Source organism: Haliotis rubra, unplaced genomic scaffold, assembly GCF_003918875.1.
Source record: "Haliotis rubra isolate DU_JTF1 unplaced genomic scaffold, ASM391887v1 Scf727, whole genome shotgun sequence".
NCBI classification, from domain to species: Eukaryota; Metazoa; Mollusca; class Gastropoda; order Lepetellida; family Haliotidae; genus Haliotis; species Haliotis rubra.
In genome coordinates this window covers 469,253-481,738 of record NW_025767443.1, presented here as the reverse complement: position 1 = coordinate 481,738, position 12,486 = coordinate 469,253, and the positions used below count along the sequence as shown (strand labels likewise).

At 42.9% G+C, this 12,486-nt stretch overlaps 1 protein-coding gene across 1 annotated transcript in view; it reads left to right on the top strand.

Moving 5' to 3' along the window:
- LOC124259537 (acetylcholinesterase-like) overlaps positions 1 to 12,243 on the top strand; it is a 50,023-nt gene extending 37,780 nt beyond the window's left edge. Inside the window, exons 3-4 of the mRNA XM_046693678.1 lie at positions 8,497 to 8,678; positions 11,876 to 12,243. Of these exons, the coding sequence (XP_046549634.1) occupies positions 8,497 to 8,678; positions 11,876 to 11,976 (283 nt within the window). The 3' untranslated portion in view covers positions 11,977 to 12,243. The remainder of the gene's footprint in view (positions 1 to 8,496; positions 8,679 to 11,875) is intronic.
- The last annotated feature ends 243 nt before the right edge of the window (positions 12,244 to 12,486 follow it).

The following is a 12,486-nucleotide window of genomic DNA, read 5'->3' as shown; positions in this document are numbered from 1 at the left end:
AGCAATATGGCAGCGTGTCACAGCGGGACGGAGTGTGGTGAAAACAGTGATTAGGCGATTAATAAAAAGAAGAGGATGAAAAGGAGGAATATGTTATACGTATTTCATTGCAGTGTCGCATGCCGATTTATAAATATGTGTATACACAAAACAGACACGTTACAGCATTATCAGGCCTGACAAGTGTGGGCTGCTGAAGACCTTTACTAGCCCGGAAAGTTCTCAGAGTGTGAGTGAGCAAAACATCATAGTCACATCGGCAGTATTACAGCCATACCATGGCTAGAAAATGTTGGCATACGTCATAAATACATGTGGTTATAAAATCCAGGCATCGAAGGTCTGTAAAACAAATAAACTATCAAATATGGTGTTTAAAACTACCATGTAAATTTGAAACTATTTTACTATGGAGGACAATTCAATCTAAAGACGAAATGGTTTGGATTGCCAGCAACTGAAGGTAAATCATCACACTAGGGATAGTGGGGAATTACAGTGCCTTTGCTACCTACATGAACCTTAGGTAGATTTACACCATCCCTTGTACTAAGATTTAGCCATTACCTGAAATAACAAATATGCTTCGATGAAAAAGTTGGTAGAGAGTTATCAGAGTCATCCAACTAATCGCCAGCACACAAAGCTAAACCCTTCATCCTACGGCAATTTGTTGTTTTATTGCTGGTCTGTATCCAGATTGTGCTGTACTCGATGTATTGGGCCTAAAATACAATATCAGGGTACAGGATCCGTTTTCACATGACCAATGAACATCCGGGTTAGCATTGGTCTTCAGCAACCGATGCTTGTCGTAAGAGGCGAATAACGGGTGGTCCGGCTCGCTGATTTAGTTGACACATACCCGATCCTTAGTCGCAACTTACGACAAGTATGGTTCACATTGCATGTTGGACTAGGCTGTGCAAATACCAATCCAGGCAAATGGCAGTACATTCAGAAGCACTTGTAGTGCTTCTGAATATGTACTGCCTCAGAATTATCTCCTGACAAAGTTCTACCTTTGTGCTCATTTGTGAACTCAGTATATATAATATTTACAATACAATAGTTAATTTGTTATTTACAGCTCATTGTTGGTTGTTTGATGATTCCAAACTTATTTCTCTCACGGACACCGGGATAGAATTAATCTTCAGTAACCCATGCTTGTCGTAAGAGGCAACTAACGGGATCGGATGGTCAGGCTCGCTGACTTGGTTGACACATGTCATCGGTTCCCCATAACACAGGTCGATGCTCATGCTGTTGATCACTCGAGTATTTACAGACCGCCACCATATAGCTGGAATATTGCTGAATGCGGCATAAAACTAAACTCACTCACTCACTCTATCACGGACGGGTTCCCGTTGACTTTTAAGTTTCAACTTTGGAATCAACACGTTGCATTATATGTATTTGGCAACACAATGAACCATCATTTATACTTCAAATATATAGGGAGATGGACTATTTTCACTGCATCAAACGTATTGTTTTGTTTTTTGCTGAAATATTTTTTTCTTTTTTCCCAATTTCCCAATGTTCACTAGATATGATGCTTCCAGAGATCGACCATTCAGCAAATTATTGTTCACTGAAAATATGTGTTTCCGAGCATCCAGAATGTTCAGGGAACTTTATTTATTTGGTAAAGAATCATTTGTTTGAGCAGTTTGTGGACCCGAATATATTTTAATCAAAACGTATTTAAAATGTTTTATCCTAAAATTTGGAAATTTAACGTCCGTATTCGTTGCCCTATCAATATATATGATCTATGTTTTGGCATTCCGAAGTTTTGGCAACGTCTCGTTGAAAAGAGATGATACTGAAATAATGCTTCACCGGTGTTAAACCCAAGTCATTGATTTTTTTTGCTTGTTTATTTAACGCCACACTCAGCAACATTACAGCTATAGGACGATGATCTGCAAATAATCGAGTCTGGACCAGACAAGCCAGTGATCAACATCATAAACCTCGATCTACGCAGTTGGGATACGATCTCGTCCATAGGTGAAAATATTTTAGCTTTCTCAAAGTGAGTGAGTGAGTGAGTTAAATTTTACGCCGCACTCAGTAATATTCCAGCTACATGGCGGCGGTCTGTAAATAATCGAGTCTGTACCAGACAATCCAGTGATCAACAGCATGAGCATCGATCTGCATAAATGGGAACTGAGGACATGTGTCAACCAAGTCAGCGAGCCTGACCACCTGAACGCGTTTTCGGCTCTTACAGCAAGCACGCTTTGTTGAAGATCAATTCGAACACGCATCTTCACGGGTGCCAAGTGCTAGCCCACTGAGATACCATGCCGCAGTGAAGCATGAATACCCCACTCAGACACATTATACTGACTCCGAGCCGACCAGTCCTTGTTGTACCCATTAATGCCGAACGCCAGGCAGGGACCAACAAGTACCATATTTTAACGTCTTTTGGTATGACGCGGTCGGGGATCGAACCCGCGACTTTCCGCTCTCCGGGCAGACGCTCTAACCACTACACCACGGAGGCGGTCCTTCTGAGAAGGAGAAAAAAATCCAGTATCCCCTGTTACGGAGAAAATAGGCTGTTCAAGGATTTTTGAGAAGGCGAATATATCCAATACATCCTGCCATGGAGAAAACATGCTGTTCAAGGATTTCTGAGAAAGAGAATATATCCAGCATAGCCTGTTACGGAGGAAATAGGTTTTGCAAGGGCATCTGAAATGGAGAATAAATTTTTATAATTTATACCCTGCCACTGAGAAAAAACGTCGTTCAAGGATTTCTGAGAAGGACAATATATACCCAGCACACCCTGCCAAGGAGAACACAGGTTGTACAAGGATTTCTGATATGGCGAATAAATCCAGTATAGCCTGTTACGTAGAAAACAGGTTGTTCAAGGATTTCTGAGAAGGAGAATATAAACAGTACACCCTGCCACTGAGAAAACAGGCTGTTCAGCAGGCCGCGTGGGAATTTGTATGCAGGAGGATATATATAGCCCCTATACCCTTCCACAAAGGAGAAAGCTGAACTCTGAAAGCTCCTCTTTCAGAGGAAAATACTCGACGCAGTTACATTTTACCTGTGCTCAATGGATCACCTGTGTTCTATCAGGATGTTTATTCCTCCTACAATAACATACTCAAACATGTCTGTAAGACAACAAAATATTTTTAGAGTAAGGTGATTGGTAAAGGTGGCTATTTTGTCAATATAAATCGATTAATTTGTGACAACCACTGGAATAGCTAAAATGCACTAATGTTCGACGCAATCCCCTTTTTCAACTTGTAACGTATGTTCCCAGCCTTTTACAGGTGAACAATTGACTCGCTTTCGCGAGTATTTGTAACTAATGAAACAGGATACACTCACCTTGTCGCGTCCACCTAGCACCATCATTTTTGTTTTATTGATTCATAACATTATAATATAGTGTGGAACAGAGTGCGAAATAGCCACTGGCCCGCTAGCCCGTGGCTAGTAAAAATCCAGCTGGGCCAAGAAATCTCCACAGTCACTGGCCCGACTGGCTAGTGAATTTTCATGGGTTCATTTTTTAATACATTACTCTCTCCGACTCGTTAAGTTATAATACTCCTTTAAAACATGCAATATTATGGCCTGATAAATGATGGTATTTTACCTTTCGGTAATATTTGGCTTAGTTTCTACATTCAAATTTCGGGCTAGTGAATTATTTTGTGGGCTAGTAACTTTCAGGCATAGCTATCCCGATTGGCCAGCAAAATTTGGAAACTATTTCTTACACTGGTGTGGATGTGGCAACACGATTTATGGAACTTGGTTTGGGGTCACACATGTTGGATGAATGTAAGCGGGACAGGTCAAACAGATTGTTACGAAGTGTATATCACCTTACTATGTAAACAAAAGATGTTCAATGCGAGCGACGGCTCCTCTGCTCGTATGCAAATTAAAACCTACAAAGGCGGGTGTGTTCCAAACACAACAGAGTGCTCCACGGTTGTACAACTGTACCGTTGTGTTATTCATCAAGGTAGGATGTGCCTTTTTTCTTTCACAAAATATGTAAAGAGGTAGAAAAAATAGAGGTAATTTTACGTTTAGTTAGCTTGACACGAGATTATTACTCAGATAATATGTTGCAGCGATTCCTGGATGACCTGGACAACCAGAAATTATTGAGAATTTAATGATTTTAATTGTTTTTTTCACTCATTACTCACGTATTAAATGTGAATATTAGCAGAACATAACTCCAGATTCAAAGACAGGGGAACAGTTAGTATTTTGTCAAGTCACCATGGGCAGCAATGCAGGCTTCAATGCGGCGGGGCATACTACTGATCAAATAAGTTAGAAAGTCGTGGTCCATGCTGTCCCAATATCGGGCCACCTCTTCTTTCATTTCAGCAATATTTGTCAGATTTTTCTTATTGACACTTTCCTTCATAAGTCCCCAAACATTTTCTATTGGATTTAGGTCAGGGCTATAGCTTGGTCAATCTAATAATGTCATATTTTGGGTCAGAAACCAGGCCTGTGAATGCTTTGAACGATGTTTTGGGTCGTTGTCCTGCTGGAAAATCCTAAATTTTCCATAGAACACGCGAGCAGATGGAAGTACATGTCCCTCGAGAATATCTGTGTACCGCTCACTGTTCATATTCCCTTCAAATACATAGAGGGGCGTTGCCCCTAACACAGATATGCCACCCCACAAGTTACATTTCGAACTGTACTTTGGGCGCTGATACAAAGGTTTTTCAGTTTGTTTGGTCCAGAATTTCAGTGAATTAGGAAACAGCCACACAGAACTTTCATCTGAGAAATTCACATTGTCCCAGTTAAAATTTCTATGCTGTAAGCACCAGTTCAGCCTTCGCTCCTTTTGTTCAGGTTTCATGATGGGTGATGGAATTCCTCGACTTTTCTGCCAACCCATTGCATGCAGCTCAGTTCTAATTGTCTCCTTACAGACATCCACAGTTCCTCTATCAATCATATCCAGCCTTACGTTTTCTAAACTCCTTCGTTTGTTCTTGGAAACAAGAATACCAAGCCGCCTCCTGTCACCGACAGTCAATTTTCTTGGCCTACCTGCGCCTCCCTGTTGCTCAGTGCCATATCCATTTGCAATATGTTTCAAAACACGATAAACAGTGGACAAAGGGATGCCTGTTCTACTTGAAATCACTTTAGCTGATCTGATGTCCTTGTTATAATACTCTAAAATCAACTTCCTCTTCTCTAAGTCATCCATACTGAGGATCACTGAAAATGTCGTCTGCTAGCAAGTAAAGAAAGGGGATAACTCTTCACAAACTAATGAAAAAGGATTAACGGAGTTGTCTCTTTTGAATGAAACCAAGCATTTGATAGCTGGTCAAGGTTGTTTATACTAGAAGTCCAATTAAACATATTCCTAAAATTCTCAATAATTTCTGGTCATACTATACATAAGAACTTGGGAGTAGCTTTGTGATTTAATCGTTCGTTCGTTACGCTGAAGTATGTATATAGATAAGAATGCCATCTCACGCACTTAATAGAAGCTACAAAACCCTTTCAACATTCATGAGTAATCTCTGGTAAAAACAGATTGTATAAATGTGACTATATCATGAGCATTAGTTTGTTTCAGTAGCGTTACAGCTGTATGACGTTGTTTGTAAAGAAATCGAGTCTGTGCAATTGCAAAACATTACAGATTTGTGTGTAAAAGCAAGAGGTTAGTTGTCCCCAAACGGAATGGATCGAGTTTCAGATTTAGTTTGACGTGAGTTCAAGTCACCTGAAAACTCACTGTTATTTATCCCTCAAGCCGACAGTTTGCGAACATACCATTGTGCAAGTGTGATTGAACCTCACTCACTTGCTCTTGGCGGTGGGGTAGCCTAGTGGTTAAAGCGTCCGCTCGTCACGCTAAAGACCCGGGTTCGATTGTTCACATGGGTACAATGTGTGGAGCCCATTCTGGTGTACCCCGCCGTGATATTGCTAGAATATTTCTAAAAGTGGTGTAAAACCATACTCACTCATTCACTTGCTCAATCACCTTGACACAGTGTCCAACAATAAACAAAGTAAATAGGTCGTCCCATTACTATGACACTACTCATATTGAACATGTTGTAAAGCACGTTATATTGGTGTGATCCATTTCAGCACCTCCGTCTGAGGTCACTCAAATAGATGACTATTTATGCTTGCCTATACAATAATACTTTATTGTAATAATTGTTTTGAAATGATATTCACTCATTTCCAACTTAACCCGGTGTGACCTCCCTCCCTCACTCACTCACTCACTCACTCACTCACTCACTTATACAATTGTCATGCATGTATGTAAAATGTTATAATTTTAATTATTTCACAGACAAACCATGACGAGGAGACTGCTATGCACTCTGGTCTCCTTCCTCCTCACAATAACTCAGAGAACTTCTGGACAGGAAGTTGACACCACGCATGGCAAAGTTGTTGGTCTCACATCTACTGTCCTTGGCAAGACCATTGACACATATTATGGTATTCCTTATGCCAGACCACCAATAGGTGATCTCAGGTTCAAGTACCCTCAACCAATGGACTCTTGGAGACCGGAAGTCAAAGGAAGCACGTTCAATGAAACCATCTTGCCTTCAAACGAGTCAGTTTGACGAAGGAATGCCTTGGAGGGTAATACCTTCCAACTTCAGTGAGGACTGTCTCTACATCAATGTATGGGCACCAGGTAATGTCACAGCAAGTACGAAACTCGCTACCATGGTATGGATCTATGGCGGAGGATTTGTGGCCGGATCTATCAACACACCTTTGCATAATGGTCAGTATCTTGCTGCTGAGAAGAACGTCATCGTAATGTCTATGAACTATCGTTTAGGAGCTCATGGATTTCTATATCTTGGACCTGACACGTTTCCTGGTAACCAAGGTCTCATGGACCAGGCCCTTGCCCTGAAGTGGATTCAGAACAATGTTGGAAAATTCGGTGGAGATGCAAGTATGATCACCTTATTTGGAGAAAGTGCAGGTGCAGCCTCGATTGGTCTCCATTTGTTATCGCCAATATCAAGTGACTTCTTCACTCGTGCCATTCTTCAAAGTGGCACCCCCTCTCCGTTATGGGCGACATCCGAACCGTCTAGGGCTATCGGTACCACTAGAAGACTTGCGGAGCTTTGCAACTGTTCGGGAGGATCCGGTGCTGAGATTTTTCAATGTATCAACGATGTTCCTTCGGGGACAATATTACAAAAGCAGGGTCAAGTTTTTGGTGTTGCTCTCGCTGCATTCACTCCTGTCGTTGATGGTCATTTTTTACCAAATTCTCCAGCATCCCTCGTGGAAAAGAGGCACTTTAAGCAAACGGAAATCCTTCTGGGGGTGAACAAAGATGAAGGCAGTCTATTCCTTCCATTTATCATGCCAACATTATTTCCCATGTCTGAAAGTCAAATAAATGTCAACAGAACACAGTTTCTAACGACCGTGGAAGCGATCGCGGCCTACAATGGTCAGTCATCAACCATGGTGGAAGCCATGATGGCTCAGTATGCTGACGTCCACGTCCCATCTCTACACCCAGACTACGTGGACAGTGCACTTAACATCTTGGGAGACAGTGAGTTTGTGTGTCCTGCCACCGAACTTGCGGCTTCATATTCTGTTCAAAACCCCGCATACCTGTATTCCTTCAACTATCGTCTCTCCGCGTTACAATTACCGCCATGGGTAGGTGTCCCTCACTCCTTCGAGGTAGATATCGTGTTTGGTGTACCCATTGGTGATGCCTTTACTGCCACAGAAGCGGATAAATCAACAACTCGTAATGTTATGACATATTGGACTAACTTTGCGAAAACCGGGTAAGCACGAATGGCAATATGAACGAACGAGTGAGTAGGTGAGTTGGGTTTTACGCCGCTTTTAGCAATATTTCTGCAATATCACGGCGGGTAACACAAGAAATAATCTCCACCCATGTACTCATGTGGAGAATCGAACCCGGGTTGTGAGTGGGGCGTGCGAACGCTTTAAGCTGATTCTGAAAAACTGTGTGCCGTTTAGGGATTGTGTATTGTATGCTGTTGTGTGTGTGTTCCCGTGTGTTGTTATTGTTGTATGTTGCATGTTGTTGTGTTGTATATTGTTCATAATATTGTGTGTTACATGTTGTTCATGTGTGCTGTAGCTGCGGTGGGGTAGCCTAGTGGTTAAAGCGTCCGCTCGTCCCGATGAAGACTCGGGTCGACTCCCCACATCGGTAAAATGTGTGAAGCCCATTTCTGGTGTTCCCCCTGGAATACTGCAAACAGCGACGTCAAATCGTGCATATCATCATGTGTATTGTATATTGTTGGGTGTGGTGTACTGAGGCATGTAACATCAACTTGATGTATGTGACGTAATCATTAACTGAAATAATTTACTCAGGTTAAAATAAAACCCAAGAGAGTGGAGACTCGTTGTGGCGCTAATTGGTGGTCTATTTCACAGAAACCCCAACCTTCCGGAAACACCAAACTACCAATGGCCGACGTACAACTGGATGGATGAACGTTTCCTGGTCTTCTCCTCGTCCGGACTGTCCACAGAGCAGGGCATGAGAAAGCCGCAGTGTGTGTTCTGGAACACTCTCGTGCCATTGATCCAAAAGAACAAAGCCACATCTACAGGCTGTAAGTCTCATTTCTTGTTTTGCATCTGCAGTTGTCACAGAATTATGTAGACGTTGCGGTAGTAGAGGACACATTTACATGTTCTGGCAGTGAGTATCGCTTCATGCGTACACACTCACATACAGGCAAACATATACACACAGTCATTCATACACAGATACAAGGACACAGACATACGGCACACTGCCACTCATACTCAGACACATAGACACAGAGACAGACACACTGCCACTCATACGCAGACACACGAACACATAGACAAACAATGCCACTTACACAGCCACATAGACACACAGACACACGCGTGGACACACACACACACTGCCCCATACACTCACACATACACACACTGTCACACATACACAGCCACAAAGACAGACACACACACTGCCACACATACACAGCAACATAGACACACAGACACACTCACTGCCACACATACACAGCAACATAGACACAGACACACTCACTGCCACTCATACACAGCAACATAGACACACAGACACACACACTGCCACACATACACAGCAACATAGACACACAGACACACTCACTGCCACTCATACACAGCAACATAGACACACAGACACACTCACTGCCACACATACACAGCAACATAGACACAGACACACTCACTGCCACTCATACACAGCAACATAGACACACAGACACACACACTGCCACACATACACAGCAACATAGACACACAGACACACACCGCCACACACACACAACATAGCACACACACACACACCACTCATACACAGCAACATAGACACACAGACACACTCACTCATACACACAACATACACACAGCAACATGCCACACATACACAGACACAGACACACTCACTGCCACACATACACAGCAACATAGACACAGACACACTGCCACTCATACACACACATAGACACACAGACACACAGCCACACACAGCAACATAGACACAGACACACTGCCACATAGCAACATAGACACACAGACACACTCACTGCCACTCATACACAGCAACATAGACACACAGACACACACACTGCCACACATACACAGCTACATAGACACACAGACACACACTGGAGCTGATACACAGCCACATACACACTCATACACAGACACACTCATGCCACATACACAGCACTGACACACACACACACTCACTCATACACAGCCACATAGACACACACACACTCATACACAGCTCATACACAGCCACACACTGGAGCAGACGCACACACACACACACACACACACACAGACACACACAGTCACACAGACGCACACACACTCATACACTCATACACAGCCACATAGACGCACACACACTCATACACTCATACACAGCCACACAGACGCACACACACTCATACACTCATACACAGCCACACAGACGACGCACACACACTCATACACTCAAACACAGCCACATAGACGTACACACACTCATACACAGCCACACAGACGCACACACACTCATACACAGCCACACAGACGCACACACACTCATACACAGCCACACAGACGCACACACACTCATACACTCATACACAGCCACACAGACGCACACACACTCATACACTCAAACACAGCCACATAGACGCACACACACTCATACACAGCCACACAGACGCACACACACTCATACACAGCCACACAGACGCACACACACTCATACACAGCCACACAGACGCACACACACTCATACACAGCCACATAGATACACTAACACTCATACACAGATTCACAGTCACTCATACACAGCCATACACATTGTCAGACACATACAGACACCCACAATCACACACACACACATTGTCACTCACAGGTGAGGTGAGGTGAAATTGGGTTTAAAGTCATACTTGAGAATATTTAGTTCACATGAGCGGCTGCTTGTACTTGCAAAGACTAAGCCGGTTTTATAGTGCTAGCCCACTGAGATACCATGCCACAGTGAAGCATGAATACCCCACTCAGACACATTATACTGACTCCGAGCCGACCAGTCCTTGTTGTAACCATTAATGCCGAGCGCCAGGCAGGGACCAACAAGTACCATATTGTAACGTCTTTTGGTATGAAGCGGCCGGAGATCGAACCCGCGACCTTCAACTCTCTGGGGGGAAGCTCTAACCACTAGACCACAAACACAGACAGACACACACATTTTACAGTAATAATAAATGAGTTAGTGAATATAGTTTTACGCCATGTTTAGCAATATTTCAGGAATATCACCGCGAGAACACCAGAAATGGATCACAAATTATAACCATGTGGGTATCGAACCTGTATCTTCGCACTGTGTTGTAATGTTGCTTCTAACTATAATATAAAGTAAATGACTGTATTTCACGCCGCTTTATCAATATTCAGGGTATATTATGGTGGCTCACGCCAGAAATGGACTTTACACGGTATTCACATGCAGGGAATACAATTTGCGTTTTCGGATTGACGAGCGAACGCTTTAATCACTAGGCCACCCCATTCGCACCTTACCATTGCCCCATTGCCAAAATGCGGGCGTGAGGTATTATGGTGGATTATTGACATTCTACCTATCCGGCGGGGCGGTGGGGTAGCCTAGTGGTTAAAGCGTTGGCTCGTCACGCCGAAGGCCCGGGTTCGATTCCCCACATGGGCACAATGTGTGAAGCCCATTTCTTGTGTCCCCCGCCGTGATATTGCTGGAATATTGCTAAAAACGGCGTAAAACCCAATTCACTCACTCACTCACTCTACCTATCCGGCACGTAATCCCCATTTACTTAGTTTCCTCGAAGCACAGTTCTAGTGTCACGCACACCCGTGAAGATCCGGGTTAGAATTGTCCTTCAGCAACCCATTCAGCAGAACATACTAACGGGATCGGGTGGTCAAGCTCGCTGACTTGGTTGACACATTTCATCGTATCCTAATTGTGTAGATCGATGATCATGCTGTTGATCACTGGATTGTTTGGACCAGACTCGATTATTTACAGACCGCCGCCATATAGCTGGAATATTGCTGAGTGTGGAACAACGAACAAATCTAGTGTCACGAACAATACGGTTGTGCGTAAAACCGTACTCACACAAACGTATATTTGCAAACATCGATATTTCAGGCCAGAACTTGAAATATATGCATTGACTAGAATATATGCATAACGATTTGACAATGTGTCGGTAAGGTTTGATTGACTCCTCTGTTTCAGCAACAACTGAAGTTTACAGATGTCACACCAGTGGAAGCAGGATGTCATTTACTGTGAACACGTGTCTCGTTGCTGTACTTGCAGCATTAGTGAGTGTGTAAACATGGAGCGATAGCCAGGAGGTGCTTATTGGAAAATCCCAAAATAATTCCCGAGAAGGGAGGCTCGTGCCACGTAATCATGGGATAATACAAAGCTCTTTTGTTACTTTTTGCTTCAGAGAGAAAAGTTCAATTGGAACTGTTGAATATATGCCGAAAGAAAATTGTATGTCACAATTTGCCATGTGTCGAATTCATCGAATAACAATTCAAATGACATGAATTGTAACATGATTCGAAAGAGATAAATGTGACCGTTGGTTTATAGTACCAAATCATGTTTTATATTGAAAAACAACTTGTCTCAGAGAGATTACATTCATTTTACATTACAATACAGTTCCATACCATGCTGGGTAAAAAAAGAGCGTACACTAAAATTCCAATTTTCACAATGACGCAACTGACAACTCTCACTCCATATAAATACCTTTCTATTCAATCTATCCCTATCCATGTTGACTAATCTTCTCCAGTGTCTTAACACAGCTTTCCACTTGGAAACAGGCA